General features: G+C 41.8%; 2 protein-coding genes across 5 annotated transcripts in view; both read left to right on the forward strand.

Annotated features, from left to right (window-relative positions):
- The first annotated feature begins 2,898 nt into the window (after positions 1 to 2,898).
- LOC309492712 (uncharacterized protein) overlaps positions 2,899 to 14,776 on the forward strand; it is a 34,824-nt gene continuing 22,946 nt past the window's right edge. The window contains exons 1-2 of one of the 3 annotated variants that reach the window (XM_082161713.1): positions 2,899 to 3,015; positions 4,448 to 6,440. In XM_082161713.1, the coding sequence (XP_082017839.1) occupies positions 4,472 to 6,440 (1,969 nt within the window). In that variant the 5' untranslated portion in view covers positions 2,899 to 3,015; positions 4,448 to 4,471. Of the gene's footprint in view, positions 3,016 to 4,344; positions 6,441 to 14,776 lie in introns of those variants that run through there. The other 2 variants (XM_082161712.1, XM_082161714.1) reach the window with 2 other exon arrangements.
- Positions 6,514 to 7,723, forward strand: LOC309492729 (2-5A-dependent ribonuclease-like). 2 transcript variants are annotated; one of them, XM_082161747.1, is made up of 5 exons: positions 6,514 to 6,687; positions 6,868 to 6,997; positions 7,177 to 7,277; positions 7,360 to 7,518; positions 7,592 to 7,723. In XM_082161747.1, exons 1-4 carry the CDS (start codon positions 6,611 to 6,613, stop codon positions 7,496 to 7,498), a joined length of 447 nt encoding a protein of 148 aa, XP_082017873.1. In that variant the 5' UTR covers positions 6,514 to 6,610; the 3' UTR covers positions 7,499 to 7,518; positions 7,592 to 7,723. The 2 variants fall into 2 exon arrangements, with proteins under 2 accessions (XP_082017873.1, XP_082017872.1); XM_082161746.1 differs by lacking the exon at positions 7,592 to 7,723 and having other exon boundaries at positions 7,360 to 7,585.

Consider the following 14,776-nt stretch of genomic DNA (forward strand, 5'->3'; position numbering starts at 1 on the left):
ATGGTTTGCTCAATGCTGTTGATCTGCTGAATTCCAAACAATGCTATAACTTCTTGCTTTCCTGTATTCTGCTTCAGCTCTCTTTCTCTTGGTAAACTGTATGTAATTAGCCTGTTTTTGCACTTCCTGCTTTTCCCAGCTTGAGATTTTCTGTCCAATGAATGGATGACCTTAGCACATGTGTGGGTTTGTTTACAAATTTTGGTTCACTTGCAAAAAGGGCAGTGTGAAAGCGAACCACACCAAACAAAAAAAACTCAACATTGTATTTGGTCCGGACCAAAGCAAGTGAACTAGCGGAATTTCCTGGTGTGAATACACCCAAAGAATATCTCTATAGAAATACCGCCACCACGACCAATCAGACGGGGCTCGTGCTTATAACAGTAGCCTGGTGGAGTAGACTCATTAAGACAGAAATAATCATTTGGTTTAAGCCAGGTTTCAGTCAGGCAGAGTAGGCCCTAAACCTACGCCAACACAGGAGAATACATCAATATGTTTCCCATCGTGACTTCAAAAATAAAGGTTTAAACCCTAATGAGTTTGCATGTTTTGATGTCCACATGTTATTGTTCAAGAAAATAGATGGGTTGTGCACACATTAATAATTAGCGCCAGGCCTATTCATTTGTAGTTGTTGGTTGTGAAATGCTTAAAAACCGTGAAAAGAAAGTCTCAAAATCCAAATGAATCAAATGAGATGGACTCAGAAAAGACACCAATGAATGCACGCGTGTCACTTGATCCACACATGTACATCTTCTTTGTTGCATGCGCAAATCATGATACACTAAAACAAAAGAAAACACTTGTATTCACAAAAATGTCTCTATTTGTTCAAATTCCTTGCCTGATGTCGTCATACTCAGATTCTAGTCAGAATATGAGTCTGATACTGCTCCATTGGGCTGTGATTATGGGTTGTATTTCAACCGAACATGGAAAAAAAATGCCTTTGCACTCAGGTTGCCTTTTTTTATTTGGTCAAATACAGTACCTAAAAATGTCTGCAAATAAATATGACAATCATTATTTAAAGGGAGTGCAACGTGATAGTTTACTGTATGTATAATGTAAATTTCTCTCATCTTACATCAAGTAACCCTTAGTGTGTAGGCCTACTGTAAGTGTAGTGTAAGTGTATAATATTTGCGTCAAGTAGGCCTAGGCCTATTTGTATGTTTATAACCCTTGAACCACAAGGGCCAGAAACAAAAGGATTGTTCCCCTGAATCATAGAACCAAGTCATTATTTGATTTCCTTTAGTCATAAAGGAATTTATGACTTTTTAATTTTGCGGCTAGCAGTTCCTTAATTATGTTACATTTAATGATGTGTAATCCGAATGGTTTACCATTTTGAGAACGAGTACAGTCATGTGTTGTGTGAAATCAAGTTTACTGAATTTGGTGGACAGCCACAAGGTGGCACAGTAATTAAGTAATTATTAATATTTTGATTCATGTTTTAATATTTTGGTTCTGATGTTGTACTGACAAGCACAACGACAGACAAAAACATTTGGACCAATATCAAACATGCAACAGTACTATCACAATGTTTTTACACAGGCTTTGTGACCAATCTAAATTCTGCATAAATATGCAATGCCGCATAAAAGGCAGAAAACTTAATGTCTGCTCTGACCTGTGCAAAGTGATTTATAAAGCCCACACTTTATTCATAAACTGGCAGCCTGTCTATAATAATGAAAGCACCACCCTAGTAACATTTTACATTGTTTTCTAGATATTGGTGTTTTGTTTTTGCCTTTTGCTGCCCATCTAGATGACGCTCCTTGGTAGAAACCAGACCAACGCTGCGGGGGGCGCCGGGAACTAGCGCACTCGGGTTCGGACCGCAGCAAAACGAGATGGTGCATCTCAAGGGGTTTATCCTAATAAATTTGAAATAAAAATATTTCCCCTTTGAGCAAACTCATTACAGTACTGTATGTTCATTTTTGTTCTTGTCGTTAGTTCATCATCTTCAGCTTCAGCTATGATAAAGACATACAATCTTGCATTGCATGTTTGTGCATTTTGTTGAATGTCAGACTTATTTTGATAAGTGTGTGAAAATAAGAAACTCTTTTCCATACTGTTTTGCAAGCTGGGATACAGAGAGAAAAACACAACCCTAAATAATTATTGCAGCCTGCTAAAGCATGATATAGGCCTACAGCTATTAATATTCCTTTAAATCTTATAAAAACGCAGAACAACTATTACTTGATAATATCCTTAATACCAGTTTTAGCTTAATCTAATATGCAAAAATAGAATTAAAATTTAGTAAATTATGACTTGTTTTTAAAAACTATTGTAAATAAATGCTTATGAACACTGATTAGCGTTTGATTAATAATTAGTAAAGTACTTCTTTTTTTTAAATGTAGGCCTATGCTGTTTATAAAACTATCACTCTTGGTTTCTAACAAAATGTAAAGTTGGTATTTTGAAAGAATGAAGATGATTAGCTTTCAGAAAGGCGGTGATGTTTCCTCAGTGATGCAGGTGATATTATAAAAAATGACATTGAATTATGCCATAAACATTATACTGGGACAAGAGTCAAGACAAATGGATTAATTTGGCTGTAGGCCTGCATTAATTTTTGTTATAAGCATAAGCTGTTCAAAAGCTTGTTTTTTTTTAACCATCTGCTTCCTTTGGTGCATATATGATAACAAATACTGGGGAGAAAAAGAATTACAAAGCAAATAGAATTATTTCAATGCATCATTTTAAGATTCATAATAAAGATTTATAATTCATAATTCATATTATACTAGCATAATGTAGCATGATCGACAGTGTATTATACAGGAAGCTGCCAAACATTTCATTGGTTACTTACATAACCCTTTCGCGCGCTGGATGACGCACAGTGTGTAAGAACCAGGAAGCCGCATTTTGATCGGATACCCAGGTGTCAACGATAGATCAACGAAGAGATCAAATCTCTTTTTTAATTTAAGTTTTTTTGCGATTTCTGGGAATATAACACAGGTAATTATAACCATTTAAGTAAGATTATATTTGAAAGCCGTAATTTTAACATTTAATTATTAGACAGACTGTTTTTTAAGGATTTATCAGCAATCACAGATCATTGCCTATCTTTTAGCAACTTTTAATTTGAATTTATAACAAACATCACAAAAACCAGTTAGCCTAGGCCTATATTAAATGTTACATTTCCATTCGTGGCTATTCAATGTAAAACAATTTCAGATAGCCCAAGCCTACTCTTTCTATATGAATGAGAGCGCTGTTATCGACTGCATGTGCAACAGGTGTGTTCAGACGTGCAGGAGGCATTGTTCAATAATATTGTAACAAATTAATTCATCATTTAAGTGATCTTTCGTTAAGTGAGGACCCAACACCGAAAGTAGCCTATTCTTCGAGATCGGTCCGCCCATCCCCGAGTTTCATTTTCATGAAAACATGCGAAGTTTTAGGCTAGTGGCCTATAGGGCTATATTTTAATATTTATATTAGAGACAAAGTTGTAACTAAACAGTGAAGACTGGGAGGGAATGCACAGAAAGAGTAGGCTATGTGATGTGCTATGTGTAGCCTAAATAAAGTTTTAAATAGCCTATATTGCATTTCTCTAGTGGCTACACAAAGTGCAATATCCTAATCAGACTGTAAAACATGAAACATTGATAATGTTCTTAAAGCAAGTACATGCAAACACCATTAAAAAATAAAATAAAAGAAAAAATAAATAAAAGAAAAAATAATCGGAGTGTCTATTTACACTAAGTGCAAATAGCCCGCGTTGTTGGTATAAACTATTTACACTAACTCCGCCCACCAGACAAAAGTACAAACATATTTTGACTTGTTATTGCAGTGGCATAGGGAGGTGTAAAGCAGGTACTTTTGACACGATCGACCCGAGTTCGAATCTACCTTTTGCCGAACTCGTTCTTCTACCATTTCCCATCGCTCCAATCCCATCAGATTGGAAAGGCATTTATTTTCAATAAAAATGTGGAATTAAAGTGCCTTGTTATTTAACAATAAAGTGTTATAGGGTTAGGGGTAGGTGTAGGGAGGGATTTAATATTTAATTTACACTCAATGTGTTATTATTGCATACTGTTTTATAATGTAAAATACTGTGGTATAAATATCAAATATCTAACTACTATTTACACTTATTGCAAAGAAAATACAGCTATTTTCACTAAATGTTTATATATTTTCAAAATGTTTATACATTTATGTGATTATGTGATAAAAATGATTTAATCACATTTTTCATTGACAATCAGAGTAAAATTTACTGAGATTATCTAAACACAAAAACTGACTTAAAAACTATGTAAAGATTAACACTGTGTCTATAATCAATGCAAATAAATAAGAAAATAAGTAATAATGCTACTCAGTGCCTGAATTTCAAGTGTTTAACATCTTTTGACAGATTTTAATGAATATTTGAAGATCCATGGAATTCCAGTTCCAGGTAGTTTCGGTTCCAGTTTCAGTTCCAGTTCCAGTTCCAGTAGTACATAGAAAAACAGACCCCCTAATAAAATATATCATAGACAACAGGGCAAAGAGACTTCGGAAATGGTTAAAAGGTAGAGATATTAATGGTTTGTACTCTTCTGAGGACTGGAATGATGATGTTACACCATTGACAGCAGCAGTTATATGCAGAAATGAAGAAATCTGCTCGTATCTACTTAAAGAGTCGGCTGATCCTAACAAACCCTCAACAAATGGCCGAACACCTCTACATTATTCTTCTTTAACTGGAGTTCCAATGAGTATTGTGGAAAGATTACTTGCAGCAAAAGCAAACCCAAATGGACATGGATTACAAATTTTTACTCCATTGCAGTGGGCTGTTGATCATGACCGTGAAGACATTGTGAAAGCACTTATAAAGGCTGGAGCTTCACCTGGAAGGAACTATGGAGTGAATCCAGAACTTGATAAAAATGTGAATAAAATGATCTGTCAACTATATTCACAGGGCGAAGTGTCTGACAAAGTACATATATCTTTCTCTTTTACTTGTGCTTTAAAAACGAAAACCCAGACAGAAATTTACAGAGACTTTACAGAACATTTCTTTGAAGAGAATCCTTTTGTTCCTTTGATTTATTTTGAGCTCTACCGTGGTTTAATTGGTCTTGATGCAGAGCAAAGTGCTATCAAGTGGTTAAAAGACACAAAGTGTGCAGACAGATACATTGAGGGACTCATCAGGCGCTTCCCAAGAATCCCTCAGGAAACCTTTCCGATTGCACTGAACTGCTTAAAAATTGCTTTATGTGTCAGTGAAAGCATCTCTCCTCAGGTATTCAGTGAGCTTGTGCCAATTCTAACAAACAGTCTTCAGCACTTTGGAAATGCACAAGTAGAAAACGTAATTGATATGATACTTATGATACTCAATGTCATGATGCAGAAGACGTCTGAACAGACACTGAGTACAAACATTTCTGTCTATGAGAAGTTATACAAAAGTCTATTGCCTCTCACAAATTCTGATTATTCATGTCAAATTAGACTTTGGACCTATCAACTGTTAGCCATTTTAAATGACTTTGCTCCAGAACTTGTTGCATTGTGTCGATTGTCTCCCATCCCAGAGATGATACTTATCATAGCAGAGACATCGATGGATGAAGTCAGGAAAAAAAAGCTTCAAAAGTTTGATGAATCACTGAGACATCCAGCAGGTTCAAGTGCAGTGGACAGTTTATGTCAGGAGACTGCTGCTCTATCAACAAGCAGGAAGAAGAAAAAGAAGAAGAAAAAGAAGAAAAAAATCCAGCAAGAAGTGGGATCACAAGAATCTGAGCTGCAAGATAAAGAGGAACCGTATCCAGACACTTTTGTGAAATCCATAGAGGAATCAAACTCAAGTGTGGAGCCGTTCACACAGCCTGCTGAGAACTCAAGAAGGTGGCATCAAACCAGTGTTCGTTGGAGGTCAAAGCTTGAGAAGCTAGCTAACATGGATATTAGCAATAAAGATAGGCTGGGAAACCTTACTCTTGTTCCTAGTGATGAATTTCTGATCGCTAAAGGAAGTGATGGAACAGAAGTTTATCTTGGACTGAGGGATGACGGCACAGAAGTGGCTGTGAAACGAATGACTAAGTCTAATTACCAAGTCCTCAGGAATGAGGAGGAATTTCTACGACTTCCACAGCTTGATAGTCCCTCCATTGTGCGATATGTGGACTTTACAGTAGATGACAATTTTGGATACCTTGCTCTTCAGCTTTGTGAGTACACACTGGAGGAATATATCCAAGATCATTTACCAGATGATAACACTGAGAGAAGTTCGGTTCTGAAGAAGCTGGTGAATGGAGTTCTCTGCAGCTTACAGGTTTTACACCAACCACAGACAAAAGTGCTTCATCGAGACATCAAACCTCAGAATGTTCTGATTGGTAGGAGTTAAACCTGATTAATTAAATTGATCTGATATTTTTTCTTCCATTAATTTGAAACTTCTGTTTGTAATAGACATAAAGGTCCATTTTGTGAAGTCCACATCCTACAAGGAAGATACTCACTGGAACATCTGGATGATGATGTAGCGAAGGATCTCGTCGAGTGGATGATCAGTGAAACTCCAAACAACAGACCAACTGTGGAGCAAACCCTTGCACACCCCTTCTTCTGGGAAGAAGAAAGGTAGAATATTACATGGATTTGCTAATGACATTTATCAGTCTAAACAAGCCAGAGAGGTTCAGCACTGCTTATAGTACTAGATTATTATATGATTTTTTATTAAATGAAGAGGAAATTTCATCCACTGTAGATACTTTTTTATCATCTGAAGAGTTTGTGCTGTTTTTGAAATCCTGTCAGGAGAGTGGAGTATTTGAAAAAAGTGGGGAACCAGAATGAGACCGAGAACCATCGTAATGTTGATGAGGAGCTCCTTCATGCCATTGAAGAATACACTGAGGGGAAAAGCTTTTCTGAATGGAAAACTAAAGTGAGTCTAACTTCAGCGCAAAGTCATGATGTCATGTTGCATATTTATATAAATATGTAAATATAAACATTCTAAATATTTAAATCAATGAAAATTGTAACAATTAAAATAATATTTTTCCTGCTTTAATCTTGGTTTGAAAAATCATTTTACTTTTGTAAATATATTTCTTTGGTCAGCTGCCATCTGAGCTTGTACAGAAACTGGATGGGAAGAAGAAAAGCTATACTGAGAACACACTGGGCCTGCTGCGTTTTATACGCAACCTTCACGAGCATTAGTAAGTTACATGCACAGTATTTATTTAATAATTTAGTAGTATTGTTTGTCAGACCATGTTTTTTGGTGTCTCTTTTCTCTAGTCCAGAGGATGCAGAGAGCGTCCACCTGATGGATTCATTCCCTGATCTCTTTGGGAGTGTGTTCAGGTTTGCAAAGGAGAGAGGATGGAACTCCAGGGCGAGTCTGAAAAAGTTCTTCAGCTCAGTTCCACAGATTTGATTGTTGTTATTTTTAAATATGTACATTGATTTTGCATCATGAATGTATTTCATGAATGAGTTTTAAATAAAGACAGATGTAAGATGAGCTAAGGTCTATTGTTGTTCGGGAAATGAGGCCCTGACAGCTGAAAAACATTTGACAGATCAAAAATGTCAGTAGTACATTTTTAAACAGGGTAATTTCAGTTCTTGCTTTATCTTGGGCAAAATATGTAAATATCTGTTAAAAGATATCTTACGCTAGGGGAAAACCTCTTTTCCTCGAGATATTGAAGCCAAAAATTATCCTTAATTTTGCAATAATGTAAAACGCATTGCAGCAGCATGCAGACATGGGCGAGACAGCTCGCGCGCCCATTGGCTGCTCTGCGGCAACTGCACCAGCCTATCGATAGAGGCGCCGAAATCGGGTGGGGCCAGGGCTATAAATACGGCCCAGAGAGGCTGGTTTGGTCAGTTTTTCATCTCTTCAGCGGGCTCACGCATCGCTGGATCCTGAGAGGAAGCCGCGCCGTCTGATTGCAAGCACCCAGCGGGATTAGTCTGCATCTGAAGCTGCCGGTCGACAACTCGCCGCCTTCAGTCGCCGTTCCTGCTGACGCTTTCCGGCGTACATATCCTTTTCTCTGCCACTGTGTTTTGTGTATGTGTGTGTGTTCGCCGCCGCGACACACACTCTCAAGACGCCCCTTTCCCCCCCAACCCGCAAAGCTCGCCGGTGCGCCCGCTTGCCTTGCCTGCTTGGAGGATGATACCTGCTCTCCCTCTGTTCGAGCCGCGCAAAATGCGCCGTTCACAGGGGAGGCTGGAAGCGGACGGTCGGGGTTAGTTTTTCTTTACGTACAAGAAAGCTACCCTGCCTCTGCGCCTCATTCACGCGTCAATCACCAATGAAAGGAGAAAATAGTGTTTTAGTCCCGCCGAGGCTGGACTGACCTGAATCTTCTCACACATTTCTCAGTTCCCTGATCAGGCGACTGGAAATATAAATATTGCAGCGCCGGCAAGCAAACGCCGAAGAAAACATGTTGACGCTCTTATATGCTCGTGCATCTGAAAGCCTTTGTGTTCCCCCCTGTGGCTCAGTGGCGGAATCTTTGGTTTTTCACAAGAGAGACCGGTGTTCGAATCTCGGTCTAACGGCAGATTAATTATGCCTCCAATGCTTCGCTCTGTCAGTTCCCTGAAAGGCGACTGCAGATGTGCATTTTGCAGCCAACGAGCGCGTTGTACAACCCGCTCGCCTGCACCCAAACACCGTTTCTATGGTTCCCGTGCGTCACTGGCGAAAGGAGAAAAGAGTGTTAATGTCCCGCTGCGGCCGGGCCGAATTCTATTTCTCATTCCCCTCTGAAGTTCAGGCGACTGGAAATGTCATACTGCAGTGAGTGAGCCTGTTGTAATGCACGCACGCCTGCAAACGAACGCCAGCATGTTGACGCTCTCTGTTTCTATGGCAACTTCTCGCTCGTTCAGTTCCAGTAAATGCGACTGTTCCAGTGTATTCTGCAGTAAACAAGTCGGCGACACAGCCCGCTTGCCTGCACACAAACGCCGCTTTACGGCTACCCAGATAAATCCCATAGAGTGTATTTTCTGGTGTTCCGGCCACGGCCGATGGTGTTATGAGTGTAGACAAAATGTCCACTGCCCAGTGCTCATTCCTACACAGAAACACAGCCCGTCACACAGGGCTCGCGCACATGAAATCGACCCAGATCGATTGCGCATTAAATGTGGTAAATGTGCCCACTGCCCAGTGCCCACAAACACTACGTTCTGCATGTCTCAAGGTTTCTGTAAAACGAAACCAACATGCATTCGCTCTGCTCAGGCAGACAATGCTCTCAGTGTTGTAAATGTGCCCGCTATCCAACGCCCACATTCACACATAGACATGACAGGTCTTACGGGACTCGCCCAGCCCTCCCCCTCTCGGTTGACCACCGCAGAGGAGTCGAGCGCGGGCAATCTGCCCGCTGTTATCAGCGCGCCCCCTGCCTCAAATGTCATAAGCGCGACGCTTATGTTGCAGCACACTGAAGCCCCTCTGTCGCTGAGCGACGAGAGCGCGCTTCGCATTCAACCCCTAGCCATTCGTGCAAACGCATGGGCAAGGCTACCCGGGGTTTCGAAGTGGGTGCTAGACATTATAGAAAGAGGCTATTCGCTACAGTTCGGTCGACGCCCGCAACGCAAAGCGGCGCGAATCGATACTACGGTGAAAAAGGAAGTAGCACACCTACTTCGGGCCGAAATAGCGAAGTTACTGAGCAAAGGGGCTATAGAACCCCTATCACAAGCTCAGAGCGAAGGGGGCATGTACAGCAGATATTTTCTGGTACCCAAAAAAAAAAAAAAAAAAAAAAGACGGGGGTCTCAGACCCATTTTAGATCTAAGACGACTAAACAAAGCACTTCTGAAACGACGGTTCAGAAGGCTCACGACCAAGAAAATCCTCTCGCAAATTTGCCAAGGGGACTGGTTCATGTCGATAGATCTGAAAGACGCTTATTTTCAAATACAAATAGCGTCACGTCACAGGCGATTTTTGAGATTCGCCTTCGAGGGCCAGGCATATCAGTACGCAGTCCTGCCATTCGGCCTATCCCTGGCACCTCGCGTATTCACGATGTGCATGGATGCAGCGCTCGCACCCCTCAGGCTCCGAGGCATACGAGTGCTGAATTATTGGACGATTGGCTGGTTCTAGCTCGATCACAGTCGGAGCTCATAGAACACAGGACCATATTACTCGATCACCTCGAGAATTTAGGTCTCACAGTCAATTGGGCAAAGAGTTCACTGTCTCCCAGTCAGAAAATATATTTTCTGGGCACAGATCTGGACTCGCTGTCTATGACAGCACAGCTGTCGCCGCAGCGCAGACTAAGTATTCAGCGCATGACAGAGATTTTTCGCCACGGCGCTTTAGCCCCGTGAAAAGTTTCAAAGGATGCTGGGTCTCATGGCTTCAGCATCCTCAGTGCTTCAGCTGGGTCTGCTTCGCATGCGCCCGCTGCAGTATTGGTTGAAAGCGCGCGCCGCGCAGAGCTTGGACCTCCGGTCTCGCGCGCCTCAAGGTCGATCAGAAATGCGTCGCAGCTCTGAAACCTTGGACAGTGACCGACTGGTACCGGTCAGGTGAAGGTGGTGTCTACGGACGCCTCAACCTCGGGATGGGGAGCGCTGCTCGAGGGCAGACCGTTATTCGGCCAGTGGTCGGAACGGGAAAAGCTTCTGCATATAAACTGCCTGGAAATGATGGCAGTCGACAACGCGCTGAGACGCTTTTGTCCCCAGATAAAAAGACACCACGTCTTGGTCCGTTCGGACAACATGTCAGTGGTGGCTTATATAAATCACCAAGGAGGTATCAGATCCAGAATCCTTCACAGGCTGACGGAACGCCTCCTGGTCTGGGCTCAGCACAATCTGCGCTCGCTCAGGGCAGCGCATGTGCCCGGCCATCTGAATGTGGGACCAGACAGACTGTCCAGAAACAATCTGCCGACAGGAAAATGGTCTTTACATCCACAGACAGTCAAAATGCTATGGAGGATATTTGGCACAGCGGAAATAGACCTATTTGCGTCTCAAGAGAACGCTCATTGTCAGGAATTCTTCTCCAAGAGCAGGGATGCGCTGGCTCACGTCTGGCCCCGCTGCCCGCTCTATGCGTTTCCCCCTGTCACGCTCCTACCCCAGGTGTTAGAGCGAATCAGGGAGAGCGGATGCCCAGTGCTACTCGTCGCCCCATTTTGGACAAACCAAGTCTGGTTTCCAGTCCTGATGCAGCTGACGAGTACCGCCCCGTGGCCGATACCGGTGAGGAGGGATCTCCTCTCGCAGGCGAACGGCTCGATCTGGCATCCTTGCCCGGAGCTTTGGTCCCTACATGCGTGGGCCATCAACGGGTACCCGTTAACCTCCCAGCGGGAGTGTTAAACACGATCACGCAGGCTAGAGCTCCATCTACGATATTCCTCAAATGGTCTGTGTTCACTAGCTGGTGTACAGCGAGTGGCACTTCACCCTCACGCTGTGGGGTGCCGGAGGTTCTCTCCTTTTTACAAGAGCTTCTGGATAAGGGCAGAACCCCATCCACGCTCAAAGTTTATGTGGCGGCCATAGCAGCGTTCGCTGAACCACCGCTTGGCCAGTCATTAGGAAGGAACGATCTGGTCATTCGCTTCCTTAGAGGAGCTAAGAGGCTGAACCCTCCCAGACCACCCTCAGTTCCCGTTTGGGACCTTTCCACGGTTCTGGAAGCCATGAAAGGTGCCCCATTCGAGCCAATACAGTCAATAGACCTGAAACTCTTGTCTTTCAAAACAGTGTTTCTTCTGGCTCTCGCTTCAGTGAAGCGCATAGGGGATTTGCAAGCGCTCTCAGTGAGCGCGACGTGTATGGAGTTTGGGCCGAATGACTCGAGAGTCATACTCAAACCAAAGCACGGATATGTTTCTAAATCCCTCAATACACCGTTTAGGGCACAGGTGATCTCCCTGTCGGCCCTGCCGGTATCTGAAGAGGAAGGGGACGCAGGCTTCCTTTGCCCGGTCAGGGCGTTAAGGGCCTATGTGTCTCGCTCATCTGTTTTCAGACAGACAGAGCAGCTCTTTGTTTTGTTCAGCGGACGTTCTAAGGGACTAGCTGCGTCAAAACAGAGTCTATCCAGATGGATAGTTGATGCTATAGCGCTAGCTTACACATCCAGGGGCCTGCAATGCCCGATAGGTGTCAAAGCGCACTCCACAAGAGGCATGACCTCGTCGTGGGCTTGGTCCAGTGGGATTGCCTTGCAAGATATCTGTATGGCGGCAGGCTGGGCCTCCCCGTCTACATTTATAAGGTTTTATAACCTCGAGGTTCCCGCTTTGCAAGCTAGGTTGCTCTCGGTTTAATTTTTCAGTATTGCCCGCCCGATGCTATCGGCTCGGGATGCTGAAACTGCTAGAGCGTCGATCACGGATCGTCTGTATACTCCTGTGGGCAGTGCGTAAGTCCCCCATATTTACCAGTCCAGGCCGAGTTCGCCCTGGCTGTGTGGAACACTTGATATAACATGCTCTTATCAGAGCTCCATATTACAGGAATGATGCTATTCTAGCCCCTCTTCCCGGATTCTCTGTGAGTCCCTTGTGATTAGGCACTGTATGAGCCCCGGGCACCTGCCCTTGGGACTTTAGTGTTATGTCTCAAGCACGCACGGCGTTTTACATTGTGTTCCCCTAGCGTAAGATATCTTACGCAAGTACGAGAGACCTCTCGTAAGAGAACGTACTCGGTTACTAACGTAACCTCGGTTCTCTCTAGAAGAGGGAACGAGTACTTGCGTATCTTGCCGTGCATGCGTCATGTTCTGATTCGCTTCAGCGATGAAAAACTGACCAAACCAGCCTCTCTGGGCCGTATTTATAGCCCTGGCCCCACACGATTTCGGCGGGACATGACGTAATGGGCGCGAAGCGCCCTCATTGGTTCTGACGTCATGAGGAGCCTCTATCGATAGGCTGGTGCAGTTGCCGCAGAGCAGCCAATGGGCGCGCGAGCTGTCTCGCCCATGTCTGCATGCTGCTGCAATGCGTTTTACATTATTGCAAAATTAAGGATAATTTTTGGCTTCAATATCTCGAGGAAAAGAGGTTTTCCCCTAGCGTAAGATATCTTACGCAAGTACTCGTTCCCTCTTCTAGAGAGAACCGAGGTTACATTAGTAACCGAGTACGTTATCAGTTTATCAATGTGAAACTTCCCACAAACCACCTCAAACTTTGTCCTTTTCTAATCATTCTGTAAATATATAACATAGTAATATTAATGTTGTTCTGTCCATTTTTTCGTTTTCTTCATCTTTCGGTAAACCTTTCGATAGTTTACTTTAGACACTACTAACTATAAGAAACTTTGCAACTACATCAACTATCAGTCATTGGAGTATTAGAAGTTGGTCTGCTTAATTTCTGCTAACTTTTTATTTTGATGCTCCCCAACAAACACTACTTACTATAAGTAACATTTCAAGTACATGTCAACTTATTCTACTAACCCTAATCTAACAGTCTACTAATACTCTAATAAGAGTTAGCTGACATGTAGTTGGAAATTAATGAGAGTTAGTTGACATGCAAACTTACTTATATTTAGTAGAATGTCTAAAGTGGACTGAAATGAAGTGTAGGTCTAACCTGTCTTTGAAAAATCCTACAATTGTCTCTTCAGTATTGCAGATAAAACTGGTTTGACTCTTATATTTTAAACTTTGCTTAAGGAGAACTTTGGACAGGTGTGGTTTGAGCAGCTGTAAAAGGCAAAGCTTCGATGATAACACCTAACTCAACACGCAGGGGGGCAGTTATCTATCCCATTGTTATATTATTTTAACAAATATTTTCTAATCCTTTTGTTATTGTTAAACTAATGCAGAACATGCGGTCTACGCAATTCTGTGAACCAGTCCCCTAAAGATTAAAAGCAGCTCATGAGCAAAAACAAAAAGAATATGAAAAAGTAGACCAAACAAATGACAAAATGCATTTGAGAATTGACTAATAATTAATTTAAAGCTACAGTTGAAAATTAAAGAAAAGATTAACACTGGCTATTAACAAATATTTGATTTCAATTTAAGTTATAAGATTATGATTTGATTCAATATGCTATTGACTAATTTAATGTATTTTAAATGGTGCTAATAGAATGACCACCTCAGTTGTAAATTGTTCGAATTCAATAACAAACAGGCATTATGAACAATTTATATGGTACCAGAGGAGGGTAAGAATGACAGGTTATTGCACAAAAACATACTTTTGAATATTCTCAATCCAGATGCGCATGGTTTTGACCAGTGCGCAAGGGGGGAGTAAGGAGGGATTAAGAATAAGGAAAGAATTAAAAGGCTAAATTAAGAATTAAAGGAAAATTAAATAAAAGGCATTTTTTGCAATTTTTGTACACATATGAAATTTGTGCCAAAAATAAAGGTAAAAAAGGAACAGTGACACAAATACGCCATATATCAGTACCAGAAGGACTAATAAAACACCTAATGGATTATATGAGCAAGATAGAGAAAGGTAAAGGCAATGAAATCAGCAGAGGAGGGTCAGGAGAAGTAATTAAATATTCCCAGAGAAGTATTCCTTAGATTTTAAATTCTATCAGAAATAAGTTTAGATAATGGGACAGCAGTCATTCCAGAGAAATTGAAGATTAAAATTATTTGTGTGCAGAAACTTAAATTATAGAAAGGAAGTTTTAAGTTTTAAG

This window comes from Leuciscus leuciscus (assembly GCF_965113295.1).
Source record: "Leuciscus leuciscus genome assembly, chromosome: 2".
NCBI lineage: Eukaryota > Metazoa > Chordata > Actinopteri > Cypriniformes > Leuciscidae > Leuciscus > Leuciscus leuciscus.